The sequence below is a fragment of the Corvus brachyrhynchos genome, unplaced genomic scaffold, assembly GCF_000691975.1.
Source record: "Corvus brachyrhynchos isolate BGI_N302 unplaced genomic scaffold, ASM69197v1 scaffold59, whole genome shotgun sequence".
Taxonomy (NCBI): domain Eukaryota; kingdom Metazoa; phylum Chordata; class Aves; order Passeriformes; family Corvidae; genus Corvus; species Corvus brachyrhynchos.
Window position 1 is genome coordinate 85,788 of NW_008246054.1, and position 17,191 is coordinate 102,978.

At 38.6% G+C, this 17,191-nt stretch overlaps 1 protein-coding gene across 3 annotated transcripts in view; it reads right to left on the reverse strand.

Moving 5' to 3' along the window:
* RALGPS1 (Ral GEF with PH domain and SH3 binding motif 1) overlaps nt 1-17,191 on the reverse strand; it is an 80,702-nt gene that overhangs the window by 10,286 nt on the left and 53,225 nt on the right. For all 3 annotated transcript variants that reach the window (XM_017745440.1, XM_017745439.1, XM_017745438.1), the window contains 2 exons: nt 11,495-11,562; nt 1-37 (listed from right to left, as the gene is read on the reverse strand). In XM_017745440.1, coding sequence (XP_017600929.1) covers nt 1-37; nt 11,495-11,562 — 105 coding nt within the window. The remainder of the gene's footprint in view (nt 38-11,494; nt 11,563-17,191) is intronic.

A 17,191-nucleotide genomic window follows, 5' to 3' on the forward strand; every position in this document is an offset into this window, starting at 1 on the left:
CTGCTGAATTTCATAATTGCTGACAGGTCAGATGGACCTAAAAGACAGAGATTATTTAACACTGAACTGATGCAAATCCCAGAAATTTCATTGGCTGGTGTGTTTAGGCACTGATTAAAATGAATTTTTACAGATAACCAAAAGGCACCATTTCTGAAGCACTGTTTCTTGCACATTAGGGTTACACCATCCATTTTTGTTACAAATTCATCTTCATAATCTTGAACTCCCTGGAAGCAATTTTTAAAACGGTTTTGCTCATACTTTTACCAATGAACTCCAAAAACTCTTGGCATCCTTAAAACAGCTGGATGTGCCAAAGTGTAATATGCAGAGCCATAAAGTCAGTTTGTACTTCAGGTGTGAACAGGAACGTTCACACGTGTTTTGAATTTTGTTCACAGCTTCATGTTGAGAATAAACTGTAAACAATCTGCTCATAGTGACTCACAGCTTGAGCATGTAAGAGAAAGCAGGGGCTTTTCATATACCTAATGGCCAGACAGATGCATTACTTCTCAAACATCTATGAGCTCTAGAGATGTCTCACTGCAATCATTCTTCCTCTCAATTTACAGATTTTATGAGGCCTCAAAGAAAACATGGACAAGCTGGTTTTGTTCCAGCTCTTTGATGCTGTTTGCAAAAAGCAGGCAGTGAACTTTGCAACACAGTGGAATGTGTTGCACAGTAAATGCCAGGCTATTCTTGGCTTCACAGGAAACAATTGAGATTTCACTTTTAAACATCTAGCTGTGGCATTGGTGCTTGTGATGAGAGTGGGAACAGTGGCCATGAAAGTCGCCATCTGCCCCACATCCTTCTCCTTGGGACAGTCCAGGCACCAGCAGAACAGAGCTCCGTCTACATTACAAGAATCACTTCCTGGAGGCTCCAGCAACCTCAGCTTAGTCAGCTTCTGGACTCTAACCAAAACGCACCCGCTAAGAGGTTGACACAAGAAGAAACTTTGTGATGTGAAAGGCCATGTATAATTATCATCAGAATCTTTACAAAAGGTGTCTGGCATCAAGTAAGTAATAAACTGAAACAGAAAAAAACCTCAAAACCAATCCAAAACATCAACATTCCACTGCACAGTTTGACAACAGGATGTGAACATGAACTTTTAACAGAAAAAGTTAAAGTCTGAGAGACAAGACTTCCCAGGGAAGTGGTCATGGCAGCAAGCCTGTCAGAGTACAAGGTGAGTCTGGATAACACTCTTAGTGACATAGTTTGATGTAGCCCTGCAAGGAGCAGGAAGTTGGACTCAATGATCCTTGTGAGTCTCTCCCTACTTGAGACATTCTTTTTCTATTTGTTATATAGGCTACTCTCTCTATCCTGAAGCACGGAAGGTATCAACTTCCTCTGCCTTGAACTGAGGATTCATGAGACACAAGAAGAAACAGGAGAAGCAGTAATGAGTTTGTCCCAGTAAGAGCCAAAAAAACCCCAAACCAAATAAATGCAAGATGCTTTACTGTCCATACTCACTCTGCAATATAGACTTACATCAAGTTGTATGAAACACAAAAATTAATTCCAAATTTCTTGTATTTTTATTTTCCCATAGCCTAGACTCTAGAATTTCACTGTGAGCTGGGTTGTAACTAGGAAATACTGCAAAGGGGTTTTTCCCTAGCAGTAAGTGGAAAGATTTAATCCACAGAGTGTTCTCCACATTTGAGCAAACAGCCCATTATGCTGCTTAATTAATAATGAAGGGAGCCCCAAGACAAGCAAAAAGACAAAACAACTTTTAGCAATACAGAGAGGAGGGACAAGTTTGTTAGAGGAATCATCAGTAGTATTATTCATCAGATCATCAATTTAGAAGGAGAACAAAGACACAACCGTTTTTAAGCCTGTTTTCTTCCTCATTCATATATACCATCAGGACAGCATTTTTGCCTGCCTGTCTTTGCTACCATCACACAATTGAGAATTTGTGAAATACAACAGTCATAGCATCAGTCACTGGCATATGCAGCTTCAGAGAAGGTCTTATACTTAATGGCCACATGCAGTTTTTAAAAATGCACTTTCAGTTGTTGCTTCATCCAGAGATTCACCCAGAGACACACATCTGGGAGGTTGGAGACTGCCGAGTACAATGTTCTTGCTGCACATACAACTAAAATCTTGATGCATTTCGGCTGTAACACAACACTGGAAGCTTCTTCCCTAAAACCAAAGCAGTTCATCTTCCATTTCTGCCATGGAGGTGAAGCACAAATTAGGACAGAAAAAGTATGACTATGAGCGCAATTATGTTTTGCCTAGTTTAATGTAAAAACTGTATGGATTCATGTTTCACCATTAGGCCTGAAAAATCTTATCTGCTGCATTAGTAGCAAGAATATACATTTCACTAAAGTCTTTCACCACAGGTTTTCATTACAAAGTAAAATTTATGCAGACACAAAACAAATGCATTCAGAATTTCAGAAATAATTGTAAGTTCTTTAGTTTGAAAACCTCCAGTTCTTCCGATGGACTAGGTTCCCAAAAAAAGGAGTTTGCGCTACAAGCTCTGTTTGTAGTGCCTTTCCATCAGATACTTTTCAATTTGTTAACAGAAAAATACTTAGGACTATTGAGGTGGTTATTACCTGCTAAGAAGCCTAAAATAAAGTGGAACTGAAACCCAGTACAAAGATAGGGGCAGCTAAAAGAAAATTTCCCTGAAAATTATGAGCATTTATCAGCAAGTTTCACCTGAAATTTAGCATAAACTTCAGTGTTAATGTGCCCACTCTGAAGCTTGTCCCTTAATCTGGCTGCAGGATTTGTTCATTTTTATATTGCTTCCTGCTGTGTCATTCAGGTCTTTCTGGTGCCAGTTCTCAATCCTGATTTACATTAAGTTTTTTTCAAGTGGACGACATTAAGTTCTTTTAAATTCACTGAATGCTACTGAAGTATTATTTTTAACAAGCTACTGAAACCACAGCCTGTGAAAGAGTAGCAATCTTAAGGCACAGCTCTAAAGGATTATCAGTGCAGTACAGTGCTTTTTCACACAGACACTGCGCCACATGTAAAAATAACTGTTAAATATTGTAACACATAATAGTTTAGAAGTTTAAGTTTCTCACTGTGGAGAAGCAGAGACCTGAAAGCAGTTCGATTAACTTCATTCCAAAACATTGATACGCAACAAAATAAAAGCATGAGACTGCGCCAAAATTACTTTATCAGAAAGAACAGCAAAATAACAAGTCCAATGCTGACACAATCAAGCCATTACAAAACCAGAGTTGGCTGGATTTGACTCCAGGTAGGCTCAAATGTTACTATCAAAACCTACCAAGATTAAGAGATATTATCTAGCAAGAAAAAACAGTTAAGAGACTTTTCACTCTACACTCCCTTTTTTTCTCCCTTCCTTTAGAGAGCATGGACTGAAATTTACACTAATATGATTGCAACATGAAATTATTTAAAGACTGATCATTATAAAGATGGTAATTGCTTGATTTCAGCAAGAGCTTTTATTACCTGGACAGCTTCAGAACAGGAAAAGTTTGTTAAACCGCCCCCCTACCCCTGAAACAAATGATGCAGTATGTCTAAAAGGACTCCACATCTCAGATTGTAATATAATATTAGGGAATATTATGAATAATATGAAAATAGTATTAGGGAATAAAATTTCAGTTCACATAAAAATATTGCCAGGCTTAAGGTGTGATGTGTCAAGGGTGACAGAATTTGTGGAAATAGGTGTAAGAGTCTTACAACTTAAGACAACAGTCCAGCTTGGCTTCCTTGCTATTACATATGGCAATCACAATTGCTTGCACCAGTCCTGCGAAAGAAGGAAATGGACCTGGGTTGACAGACCACTGAAACAGGCTGCCTAGAGAGCCTGTGGAATTTCCTCCACTGGAGGTATTCCAGAGCCATCTGGACACAATCCTGTGCCATGTGCTGTAGGATGACCCTACCTGAGCAGGGAGCTTGGACTAGATGACCCACTGTGGTCTCTTCCAACTATGCCGTGATTTTGTGACTTTTTCAAATTCCTAGTTAGGTGTCTTTAGTGAAGATCCCAATGGCAGAAAACAGAATGCTTTGTGGGATCAGATGAAAACAGAAATAGCAACTGTGCAGGTATCATTATGTCTGGAGTGACCATTTTCAATGTAGTTCTGCATCCTCCTCATCTCCAAGGCAAGAGAAGGAAGTCTATATACAGTTTAGCTCTGTTAGCTCTGTGCTAAGGTAAAAAGAATTTGAACTCAAACACCTTTACAAAGTCTTTGCATCTGCTCTGCTGCCAAATGTCTATGAAGAAGAACGGTGAAGTTTATAGAGCTCTCCTCAGCCAACTACACTCAGTTCAGCAAGAAATCTGGGGTGCAGTGAGTGTCAGCAAGAGTTATGGGGCAGAGGGCAGATGACCTCATTTCTGTAAAGGAGTAAGAGACAAAGAGAGCCCATGCCAAGAAGGATGCCAAAGAGGGTAAGCAGTGAGATACTGACGAAAACTGCACAGACCAAGGGATGTTTATGGACATACCAGACTGCTGAGCAATTAGCTGGGGAAGTTATGCCTGATACTGCTGATAACAAAATTCCAATATTTAAATTCATTTGGGATTGAGTTATTTTGCCCCTTTTTCCAATAAGTGAAGTCATCTGCTACTGCTAACTCTTGTCTTTACTCTTCTGGCTCCACTCCTAGTGCATACTGTTACCATGATTGCTATTCTGTTATTTTGTCTTTCATGGAGACAAAGCACTATTAGCAGGATTTTCCAGTCAGCTGGCATGAACAAGGGTTAGTTTGGTTTTCATTATTTCTCAGCATCATTTTCAAGATTATGCTGACATGCACAGGAATGAGGTATAAAAATATTAAAATGTTATTAAAAATTTGTTTGCATTAGGGAACGTGAGACAACTTCATCAGAGCGAGCCGAGTGCTGTTCAGAGATCTGTGGCAAGAACATTTGGAAAAGTTTACACATATCCCAAAGGATCTCACTGTTTTTTCCTTTGCATAATTTTTCCATGAATAATCCTTCAAATGTTATAAATGAATGTTACTTTTGCAATCCTTCAGTAAAACATGTGAACATTTACAGTCCCCAGAGCTTTTAAAAAAAGCAACAGGGTGAGGGAGTTACAGTTCACAATTTTTCTCCACTAAAAACCTATCAATAAACCAGTACTAGATATGAAAACTAAAAATTTAAAATGAGTTGCATATTATATGACGAAGAACTGAGTGATTTTTCAGGAAGGCAGAACAGTCTCAACTATTCATTATTTTTTGGTGAGCAGTTAAGAAGTAAATCAGACACTTACCAGCTCTGTTTCTAAAACTTAATAAAGACATTCCAAGCCACAGACTCTCTAGTTAAATCTCCACTGTAAATTTTTACTACTCTGTTTTCATTGTAACCAGTGTATGATAATTAAAACTTTCAAAGAGAAAGACCTACTTACAAAACACACAATAAATAACTTTAGATGAATTTTGTGCATAGAATCAAGAATGACAGAAAAAATTACATCTAGAATAATGGCTATTGTAAAAGAACAGTTTTAATTTTCAGAGTATTGCTTTACAATTCAACAAAAGCCTACTAATGCATACAACATGTAAGAGACATGTACGTTACGGCTGCTTCTAAGACAAGAGCAAACTAAAAACAAGAATCTGAGTCCTTGACTGCCCCTCCCCATACTCCTACAAGCTCCCCAAAAGCTGTCACTCCCACACACACATACATACACACACACACACACACTTCTGACTGCACAGTAAGCACACTTGAGTGTATTCCTTCAAATGCTTCCTGGACAGAAGTGATATTTTCAATTTCAAGTGTCACTTTTATGGAATCACTAATTGTCAGCATTTGTGTTACTTACTCTGTACCAGTGGAATGCACAAAATCCAGACTTACACTTCAGCAAAAATGCTGAAGTTTTTGCAGTTGGATCTGCAAGGCACTATATGGGCTTGGGTGACATCTAGATTGGCAATGAAGACATATCCATCATGAGAGTATAGCTGCAGGGAAACTCTGAAGTTTGGGTTCAACCAAACACATTAACCAATCCATCAAAAAACCCCCCAACTTTTAAAAGAAACTATTTCAGGTGACAGCTGTGAAAAGAGTCAAAACCAAACAACCAAAGCCAACTGAACCTCCAAAAAACAAGGCAGGAAAGCCCTTTGTCCTCTGGCTGGTTTATATTTGTAACATTCCTCAGGATGATAGCTTGGCAGTTAAAATAAGCATCAATGAACTGGGACATTAGACTTGTTTGGTAAGGAAGTCACAGAAAGTAATAGAAAGCAATAAAGTTAAAAACTGAGCACAATCATTCTCTCTCTGGAAACTTTGTTTTGATAGAATATTTTTCTACTATTTTTGTGAAGCTTTGGTATGTTAAGAAAAAAAACACAGTACACTAATTCCAGCTGGATTTAGTGGTCGATAACATGTCAAATCCACACATTTGTCTGGTATTGATTTGTTTCAAAAATATTCCAGTGAGTTGTAAAAATTTCTCAGGAAAGCATCACAGAGGAAGGGACTGGAAACCAAAGAGTAAAGTTTTCTGAACAGTCTGTAAATTTATGTGAAGAAAACTTAGTTCTTCCATTTCTACCTTAAGTCCTGTGTAAAAAAAGCAGACATAGTACACATGAAGCAATGACCAAGAACTTGCACAAGGATTAGACAATCCTCATTTCCACAGAATGACTGGCTGCTAAAGCACTTAACACAAACTATTTATTAGTTGCCAAAGCAACCAGTAAAACAAATGGCAAAACTAAATGTCAAACTCAGTGTTTACATGGAAAATGATGGTGTGGGGTTTTTTTTATTCTAAAATGCTGAACTGCTGTAGAGATATCACTAATGTAGTATAGCTACTTCAGAGGGTTACAAATGTACAAACATCCCCAGTCTTTCTTCCTTCTGTTTCTACATTTTAAACTCCTACATATCACATACTCTACATCCAATAATTGGCCTCTTCTAATTAATTAAAATATATATTCTAAGTTCTTTATGAGCTAGGTCTCAAAGCTGAATGGACTTGACACAATGGGCTGAATTTTACCCCAGAAACAAAGGAGAGAATATATCTGTTTCAGATTAATTACTCCACTTTCCTGGTATGATGGTAACAAAACCTCTGGTCTAATTATTCTCCTCTCAAGAATTACACCAAGACCTACTTGGGGAGGAAAAAAAAAAAAGAAGAAAAAAAAAAAGAAGAAAAAAAAGAATAAAAAAAAAAGAAAAAAAAAGGAGGGGGTGAGGGTCCATCCCTGACTACTGCGTAACAATGTCAGGAACCAGACACCAATGGAAGTTGATAGCCCCAAAATCAGGGCTACTCACAGCACAGGCCTGGCTGTTGCTAAAATTGAATGCTAGATGTTAACTTTAATGAAGGGGTTCATTAAAAATCACAGAATTGTTGAGACCAGTCTTTGAGTCACTTGGTATTAGATATAATTTTCTGGATATGGTAATTATTTTAACATTATTTTAACTTTTTATATTGCTTTTCAAGACAGAACAAATATGCTATATTTCAGAGAATGAGTAAAACCACTTTCTATATTCTGATTAGCACTGCACCCTGAACTTTTCCAAATAACATGATGAGAAAGGACATACATAACAGAACATTTCTCTACTGAGCTACACGATGTGCGAATTCTGAGAAACGTCAGTTGCTTAGAAGGCTTACATTTACCATATATTGCATTAAATCTTTTCCTTTGTTCTGGGAAAATGTATTGAGTTATACCTTCCAAAACAACCCAACAGCCATACCATAAATGACAAGCACCTTTCAGCCAACACTGCAGGAACACAGATGTCTTTTACAGCTAATTCAACTGGAAACTGTGAACAGTTAGCATACTATAAGCTCTCCAGCTACATTCTCTCTCTCTCTCAAACCACAGCAAGGCAGAATGAACAGACTTAAGTTGCTGCCAAGGAAGCTGTGTGAATCACACTGTTCCTGAAAGCATTCAACTAAACTGCTTAAAGCTCCTTCTTAAATGCTACTTGTGATAGACAAGAATCTCTGCAGCATTATGGAAGACATGAAATCTTCCTGTGAAAGCACTATTCACAGTTATATATGCATTTGGTAATTAAATGAGACCCTCTTAGCCACTAATATACAAAACATAGCTTGTTGTGAGACAGTCCCTTTAATCAGATGCCTGCCTCCTGTGTTTGAATTTACTGGAAAACTAGTTGGCAAAAGAAGTGGAAAATGGACACATGGTTTTCTCCAGCATTTTGCAAATAGAAATGCTGGAGGATTTAACTGTTTCTATTGAGCCTCACACTCATAAAGATACTTCAAGGGGAAAAAAAGAAACCCACAATGTCCCTGGCTAGAGTAAACTGTTAATATTCTTTTGAAAGATAGAAAACTGGGTAGAAGATAAATTCACAGTGCTGGCAAGTAAAATCCATTTCCACCATCCACACATTCAATTGTATTTTAGAACACAAAGATGACACTATTCCCTGCACTTAATCCCATTATAGGCTTTGGAATTATTACCAATGACATTGAGCTTTTTTCCTGTCTCTGGAAACACACACTGATCTTTAAGGAGGCAGCATGTCACAGGCAGAACTAGACTTACTGCTATTAGTAATGTATTAACTTTTGGACTATAGAGACAACTGAACTGATGACTGACCTTATGGGCTAAGAACCTTTATTTTAACTTAAAATCACTATTATCAGACTCCTATGCCTTATACTATTGACATTACACTACTGCCCAAAGTATTTTGAGATCATCTATTATCATAGCATCTTACCGACTGCAAAGGACTTCCTTCTGGCACACAATGTCCGAAGTGGAATTAATGTCAAGCTATAATTTGAATCCAAATAAAATTGACAGCAATACGTGCAAATGTGCTATTTTTAATCTTCCATGTTCAAATATCTGATTACTGATATCAGAGTATTTTAGTTCAGAATTATTCAAGACTAACATATGGCTATACTCCTATTTATTACTGTTGTGAAATAAACAGTAAGTTATTGCCTTCATGCTTAGTTAAATTTAAATTTGAATTCATGCTAACTTACTTAATGAACCTTCACCAGGAATAAAATTTTCAGTAAGATTTATTTTCAGTAAAATGTACTGGATTCCATTTAGTAGCATTTTTGCAGCCACACAGGTGCAGCTCACTGAAAAATTCCTGTGGGTATTACAAAATTCTGATGGCATTCATTGTCTAACTGGCAGTAAGTGAAAACTCTCTAGCTGAGCAAGAAATACAGCAGTCCACAAATGGGTCAAGCTTTCGAAGGAAATACTAACAGAAGAATGGAGCAATAGGAATGACTCAGCACCTGGTTTCTAGTCATCACACTAATTCTCACTCTGAGAAAAGCAATCTTACAGAGCACTTAGGGGTACTGAAGATTCAAAAAGGAAAATTACCCTCCTAATACTGCCAGATACTATAGGATCACATATTCAATGAAGTAGGTACTCCTCAATGTAGTCCCAACCATTTTTTGTGGACTCCAGCTGAGCTCACTGCAGTATCATGCTGTATTACTTGCCTTCCACTAGAGATCTGATACAGTTCTAATAGAGTTCTCAGCCCTTGATTAAGACTTACAGAGTACTGGCAATGATCCCATACTATGCTGCTATGACTGAAGCTATATTCCATAATCATATAAATGAAGCGTTAACATCAAAGCCCAAGTGTTGAGCAATACAAAGCAAAAGCCAGAAAACAAAAAAGTTTACTTGTATGTCTGCTTTACATATGTGAGAAAGATGTAATCATATGAGAAGCAATAACTTAGTTTCAAGTCTCAAGTATGAAAAACCAAATCCTCACAAAAGCAGAAGAAAATGTGACAAAATGTGGTGGGTTGACCTTTACAGGCTGTCAGGTGCTCACTGAGCTGCTCTATTACTCCCCACCCTTCACAGGACAGGGTGAAGAAGATAAGATACAAAACCTTTGTGGGTTGAGAGAAAGGCAATTTAATTTAGAAAAGCAATGACTGTGTGCAGAAGCAAAAGAAATCAAAAGAAGAATTTATCCTCTACTTCCCATCAGTGGGCAATGAGTAGTCATGGCCTAGCCCAAGCGTTGCAGTGGATGCTTAGGAAGATGAACACCTTAATAATAAATGCCTTGCTCCCTGCTTTCTCTTAGCTTCTACTGATGAGCGTGTCATATGGTACAGAATATCTCTCTGGGCAGCTTACATCAGCTGTCCTGGCTATGTACCCTCCCAACCCGTTGCCCATCCCCAGCTTACTGGCCTTTTTGGCAGGGGGTTGGGTTTGGAAAGATAGCCTTGATGCAGTGGGCACTGCTTAGCAGAAGCCTGGTACAACACCTTTCCAGACACAGACACAGAGTACAACACTGTGATGGCTCCTGTGGGGAAGTTAACTTCCAAATGCATTTCTGTATGAAGAAAGTGTTCATTAAGAACTACTTTTGAACTCATCTAAGTTTATAAAAATTATCCCGTGAACTATTTCTTGATATTGTACACAGCAATTAATACCACTGAGCATCAAGCAGGGAAAAGGAAAGCACCTTCCTAAAGAAATTGAAGACCAGGTCAAATGTTTATCTGACTCTGGGCATAGCAAACACAAGGTTTGTGTGAACCTATAGGAGGTTCCCTATAAATGACTGGTCATTTTACAGCAGCCAACATGAAGAGCTGGGAGGCAGAGGAGTAACACATGGGATTTTTCTTCGTTTAATATTTAGCATCTTCCTTTTTCTTTCTCTCACTTACTTTGTCTTTCATTGGTGAGAAAAAAAGACATTTTGAAAGCCAATTGAAACTGCATGTCAGATGTGGTCTGGACGCCATGGGTTTTTACATTCACACATGGCTTTACATAATGGGACAGAAAATTGGCCATTCAGGTTCAAGAAATCAAAACAGAACAGCTTTCGAGATAATGGCTCCTATAGCAGGAAGTACATTTCATGTAGCCTGATGTTTGTTTAGTCTGGTCATAGCAATAAACAGATTAGTTTTTGTCAACTTATGGATGGTACTCTAGTTTTCAGATGTTGCTAGAAGCTATTATGAATCTTTTGTCCTCCTGCTTTCCACAATGAAATTGTCTCAAATTTATGTGATCACATGGAAACCTGAAAGGAGAATTTCCTGTGTTATTCACTGCACTGCTTTTTTTGTGCCAAAAGAGGGGTCTTTTTTCTTCACTTATTAAATAATGATGAAAATTCAAGCATTTGTAAAAAAAATCCCGCAATCTGACATCTGTTTCAATGCTAGCAAATACCCTCTGACATCCCTTGAATTGGAAATGTTTTTATACAAGTCAGCAATCCTTCTTGTTGACTCATGCTACTGATGTACCTCTGGATTTTCCCATATACTTCAGTGGAGGATTTCTGTAATTAAAATTATTTCCTTATTCAAATTTTTAAATGATGTTTTATACCTGCAAGATCTTCTTTGGAGGAAACCAGTCGAGGAGAGCTGTTACCTGGCTCAATTCTTAAAGATAATCTGGAAAAACAAGTTTTTAGAGAAATTAACAAAAAAAAATCTCAATAGAAGTTGAAAGAAATTAAAGAAAGTAATTATTTTGGCAGTGCTAACTAGGAATTTTGCTTTCTTGGAAGTGTAGTTATTTATTTTGTGAAGTAACAAAACAATAATTTTTTTGAAGTCAATCACTACCTGTCAGAAGCAAGAAAGAAACTGTGAGGAAAGTCTATGAAAGCAGAAAGAGAAATCATTATTTAATCCTCCCTCTCAGTTTAAAAACGTAAGTTCATGTAGTCTTTCGCCTTGGAAAAAAAACCTCAAAAAGTTAGTAATTTAGATACAAACCTAACATTTTATTCCCTCTAAACATGAAAGTGAATTTACTGTTACCATGTTGAAATGTGCACAGAGAAATAGCTATTTAGTTACTACGACTTACAGAAAAGAAGCTTAAAAGGGCAAAGTGACCAACACTTAATAGTAAAAGAAGGTAATTAGAAGAAAGTATTATATGACATGCTGCCTCACTCCATGTGTTTTATTATGTACTCACTCACTCTTGTGTTCTCAGCACTCCAACAAATCTCAATCTCCCAATGCATATCACTTCTGCTATTTCTCAAGTTTAGGCAGTCTTCACTTGACATTCATGGGTCCTTTCCTCTGTACCAGTCTGACAAAAAGGTATGAAGGACTACAATGTTAAGTAAATTTTAATGGAATAGGCACAAATCCAAAGGAAATAACTGCTGTCATTGTACAGCAGTGGACACACAAAAAAAGCTGGAAGGTTTCAAGCTGCAGTGTCCTGCTGTGCACCCCAAGGGGAAGGCTTTCTGACTTCAGATAAAAACATGGAAAGGGGCGGAGGGAGAAACCTATGACAGCATTTCAAAATATCACATATGGCTCAGCCATCACTTCCCTTATTACTCTTTATTGGGAATACCTTTCAGTTCCTTCTCTACAACATTCCAACATTGTCAACTATGTTTTAGTGTGAAGTCAGTTAACAAAGCTACGGTCCATTTCATGATTTCAAATTTCTATTCTTCTGACAGTACTGGATTCTTTCAACTACCCAAAGTAATGTACTTCAAGTAGGTGATGAATCATTCCTTTCCAGGCTACTTTTCTTTCTGTCAACTTGATTTCTGTGACCAGGAAGCAGTAACGTAACTCTCCTAGAGAGTTACAATAATACAAGTCAGTACATTATTCAAATGTTGATCACATAGGAATTTCTTTCAGTATGGAAAAAAGGCAAAAGAACTTAATGAAGTCCTTCCCTGTTAGCAAGGCCCTACTGTGTGAATTTATCTTCCATGTCTGTAGAAATGTTCCAGTTGCATCCTTTGAACAGTGGTTACTCTTCTGTTCATTTTTAAGGCTGATCTGTTCCTCACTATATTCAAGTTTCATTGTTGCCATGCTGTGAGCTTGATTTTTGCAAAGAAAGCTTTTTAATTTTTTTGCATTGTTTTGTTTTAATAATCTTCTGCAGCAACTGCCACGGATGCTATTCAGAAATTTGGGTACTAAGCTCATTTTACCGGGTTAGCTTATATTTGACAAACCAAAGTCCTCAGGCAAAGCAGGCATTTCAAATTGTTTCACAGTTTTTCTCCAAATGGAAGCAGACAACCCTCCTGCTGATAACCTGTCACTGTTCCACAATTGCTAATTTCTTCGATGTCTGTCTGTGCAAGGGAGATGTTACCGGTCCTTTCCCGCATGCCACGACAACGGCATTTTTAGTTTCTGCCAGCTTTGAGGAACTCATCTCTGAAGCTCTTTCCTTACCCTGTATCAAAGAAGTTACTCAGTTTTACTACTTCCTCTGTGGCAATAGCCACAGTTTATTTGGTCACTGTGGAAACATTCATCTAATAAGCCTACTGTTAAAAGATATGATTGCAGTTCAGTCCACACAAGCAAATAGCTGCTTCTTTTTACAGTGATGTGATTTGTAATGCATTCCTCCTGAAAATTTTTTGCTTGGTTAGAATAAAATGAATTTAAATCTGCACGTAAAGATTAGAGACCATATTTCTTCTTAAGCATGCTGAACTGAACTGTGCTCATTAAGCAGGTCCAGTCTATAATTTCAGTTAATACAACTAGTGACAGAATCACGTATTTTTCACAGTAAGAATGGCAGGACTACCTCACACACCTGATAAGGCCAGAAGTCACTTGTCTAACGTCACAATTTTTACCAGTTTCATCAGCTTACTGCGTATCAAGCTCCCAGACCCAGTACAACCCTTACATGTTTGAAAAACAGCACAGGTGAAATACTGCCTGTGAATATGTACATCAGGGGAAGTGCTATGACCTGCTGACAGATTTAAGGCAAGTGCATTCTTATACCTTCTTTAGTGACAAAAGCAAGTGAGATCAACTTCCATGCAACTACTTGCACTATACTATTTCTCTCTTTCTGTCTAAAATTATTCTTGTAAAGAAGAAAAGGGGAATGTAACAGCAGGAAGAAAGACCTAACACCTTTATGCTTTTAACAAGGTTTTAGGAAGAGGCATGCTACGGTTATACCATCTAGAAAGCACCTGTGTTGTGTGCTGCACTTAGAAATTCACTAACAGAGCAACAAATGTGTCTTGAGTGCTATAAAATGAGATTGCATCACTCTCCACTGCTCATCTCCCCAGAATATGTGAAGTTAAATAATATTGATTATCTGTTTGGCTATGTTAAAATACAGTCTGAATCTTAGCCCTTTTTAAGTCTCTGACAGTTTGGACATCGACTTCCATGATGCCAGAATTCTGCAATGTTTCCAGAAAAACTATCAACCTAGGAAAATACAGGATGTATTAAAAGAAGAACAAATAAATGCGAGCCTAAATATATTTTGGTAAACATAAAATACTCATGCTGACATGTTTATATTTAAAATAAACTGTTGAGAAAAGGGAATATATTCTGACGAGATGTCATTCCTGAGCCACCTTCTCTTCTATTCCCCCTCTCCTCCAGAAGACTGGAAACAATCAGAAACATTCTTTATTTCAAAGAAGAGATACTGACAGTCAGTACAGTTTCAACCAGTCCTGGCTTGTTTGTCACCACCCAATTTCAATTTTGCAATTCCTCTGACACTCCATTTTCCATGGAGCAGCACAAGTTCCACACATGCACACAAATGCTCAGTGTCTCCCAAACGGGACTCCTGGAGCCAGAACCTGTGGCCTCTGAGAGGCTTAGTGTGGTACTTTCAATAGATCAGTGTAGACTTTGAGCCCTGATGTGCTTACCACCAACATGCATCATCCATATCGTCACACACCTAATGACATTCTCACAGCTGACTGCCCAGTGTCATTCACTAGCATTACTTTAAACAAAAAACTACTTTGGTTCCAGCATGCCTAAACCACTCAGAACTCATAAAGACACTCTTTTATGTGTTTGCCCCTGTGTATCATCAGAAATTCATCTTGGAAGTCACTATATTCAGCCAATATCACAGTACTGTTAGGATTTCTTCTTTGTTTCAGGAATTCTTTTCAAAAAACCAAATCTTTGCTTTACCATGGTAAGGAAGCCTAGTTTTAGTGCATGGTCTAAACGCCGACATATGAAATTTCAACATTCCAAAATTATACTGCAAGAGTTCAGCTAAGAGACATGTCAGGATAAATCCTAGGTATCAGCCTCAGAAACTGTCTGAAACACTAGAAACTGAAATTTCAAAACTGAGGAGTTAGTATTAACAATCTAAGGTGAAACAAAAATTACAAGTAAAATCTCTAGGAAGAAAAATCAGCATGGAGATTCACTGAATTAACAAACACCAATCTACCACTGGGAATTAAGACAATGCTTCTACAGAATAGGCACAGAAGAGTATATGAAAGCTTTATTCTTGGATAGTAGAAAGATGACTGAACAACTTCTGTTTTTTTAAGCCTGATACTCAAAATTTCTGGAACATGTTAGGGCTGGTATGCTCTGAAAAGTAAGCTGGACGGACATATATTTCAACCCAGTCTTAAATACTGGGCCATACAGCTCATTTTAGAGTAACCTTCCTGGTAAGCAGGAAAAGAGGAACCTAACATAATGCAGAAAATAAAATAGGGCGTCAGTCTTGAACATAGCTCTCTTTCATGGAAGTATGCTCTCCAGTACAGGATGGAGCCACTGCTAGGACAGTAACGCCAATGTTACGCGATTTTTCTTATAAAAAGCAAGTGAATGAAGACAAAGAATTGTCTTACACAGAAGTTTAGGTGCTCCATGAGGAGGCTGAATAAAACTTACTCATCTTTGCTGAAACAAGGATGATGTTAGTCACAACAAAGCAGTGCAGTTGTCAAAGCTGTCCCTCAGGGCATTTCTGACCATTATTTGTGTACCAAACAAGATGGGTCTGGCCAACCTGGAACTTTTTGGGCTGCCTGTCTAGCATTTAAACAATAGGTTGCTGGAAGCTTCACTGTCCCCATGCATCCCCCAATATTCTCCTGGAGAGGCTGCAGTCCATGGCTTGGACAGGTGCACTCTTCACTGGGAAACACCTGGTTGGATGACTGGGCCCAGAGAGTGGTGGGGAATGGTGCCACATCCAGTTGGGGCCAGTCCCTAGTGGTGTTCCCCACGGCTCAATACTGGGCCCAGTCCTATTTAATATCATTGTTGATGATCTGGACAAGAAGATCGAGTGCCCTCTTGGTAAGTTCATGAAAGACACTAAGTTGGGCGGGAGTGTTGATCTGCTAGAGGGTAGCAATGCTCTGCAGAAGGATCTGGATAGGCTGAATCAATGGGCTGAGATCAACAATGTGAGATTCAACAAGGCGAAGTGCTGGTTCCTTTCCGTTCCAATTCAGTTACAACAACCCCATCCATTGCTACAGGATAGGGAAGAGTGGCTGGAGAGTGGTCCAGGAGAAAAGGAAAAGCAGCTGAACATATGCCCAGGTAGGCAAGAAGGCCAATGGCATCCTGGCCTGTATCAAAAGTACTGTGGCCAGCAGGACTAGGGAAGTGATTGCCCCTCTGTACTGGTGAGGCCAAAACTTGAATCCTGGAATCGGTTCTGGAAACCTCACTGCAAGAAAGACATTGAGGCACTGGAGCACATTCAGAAAAGGGCAACAAAGCTGGGAAAGGGTCTAAAGGATAAGTCATATGAGGAGCAGCTGAGGGAGCTGGTGGGGCCTAGCCTGGAGAAAAGGAGGCTCAGGGGGGACCTTCTCTACAACTCCCTGACTGGAAGGTACAGCCTCTTCTCTCAGGCAACCAGCAACAGGTCAAGAGGGAATGGACTCAAACTGTGACAGGGGAGGTTCAGGTTGGACATCAGGAAGAACTTCTCCACAAAAGGGGTTGTCAGGCATTGGGAGGGGCTGACCAGGGAGGTAGTGAAATCATCATCCCTGGAAGACTTAAAGAAACAACTGGATGTGGCAATCAATTTACCTAGTCTAGTTGACAAGGTGGTGATCGGTCAAAGGTTGGACTTGATCATCTTGGAAATCTTTTTCAACCTTAGTGATTCCATGCTTTTATAATTGTATTTTGTGTCCTGTGGAAGAGGCAGTCAAGCCACAACTACAGCTACTGAACCATACGGCCACTGGATCGCTATGAATCTCACACTAACAGTGAAGGTTTTCTT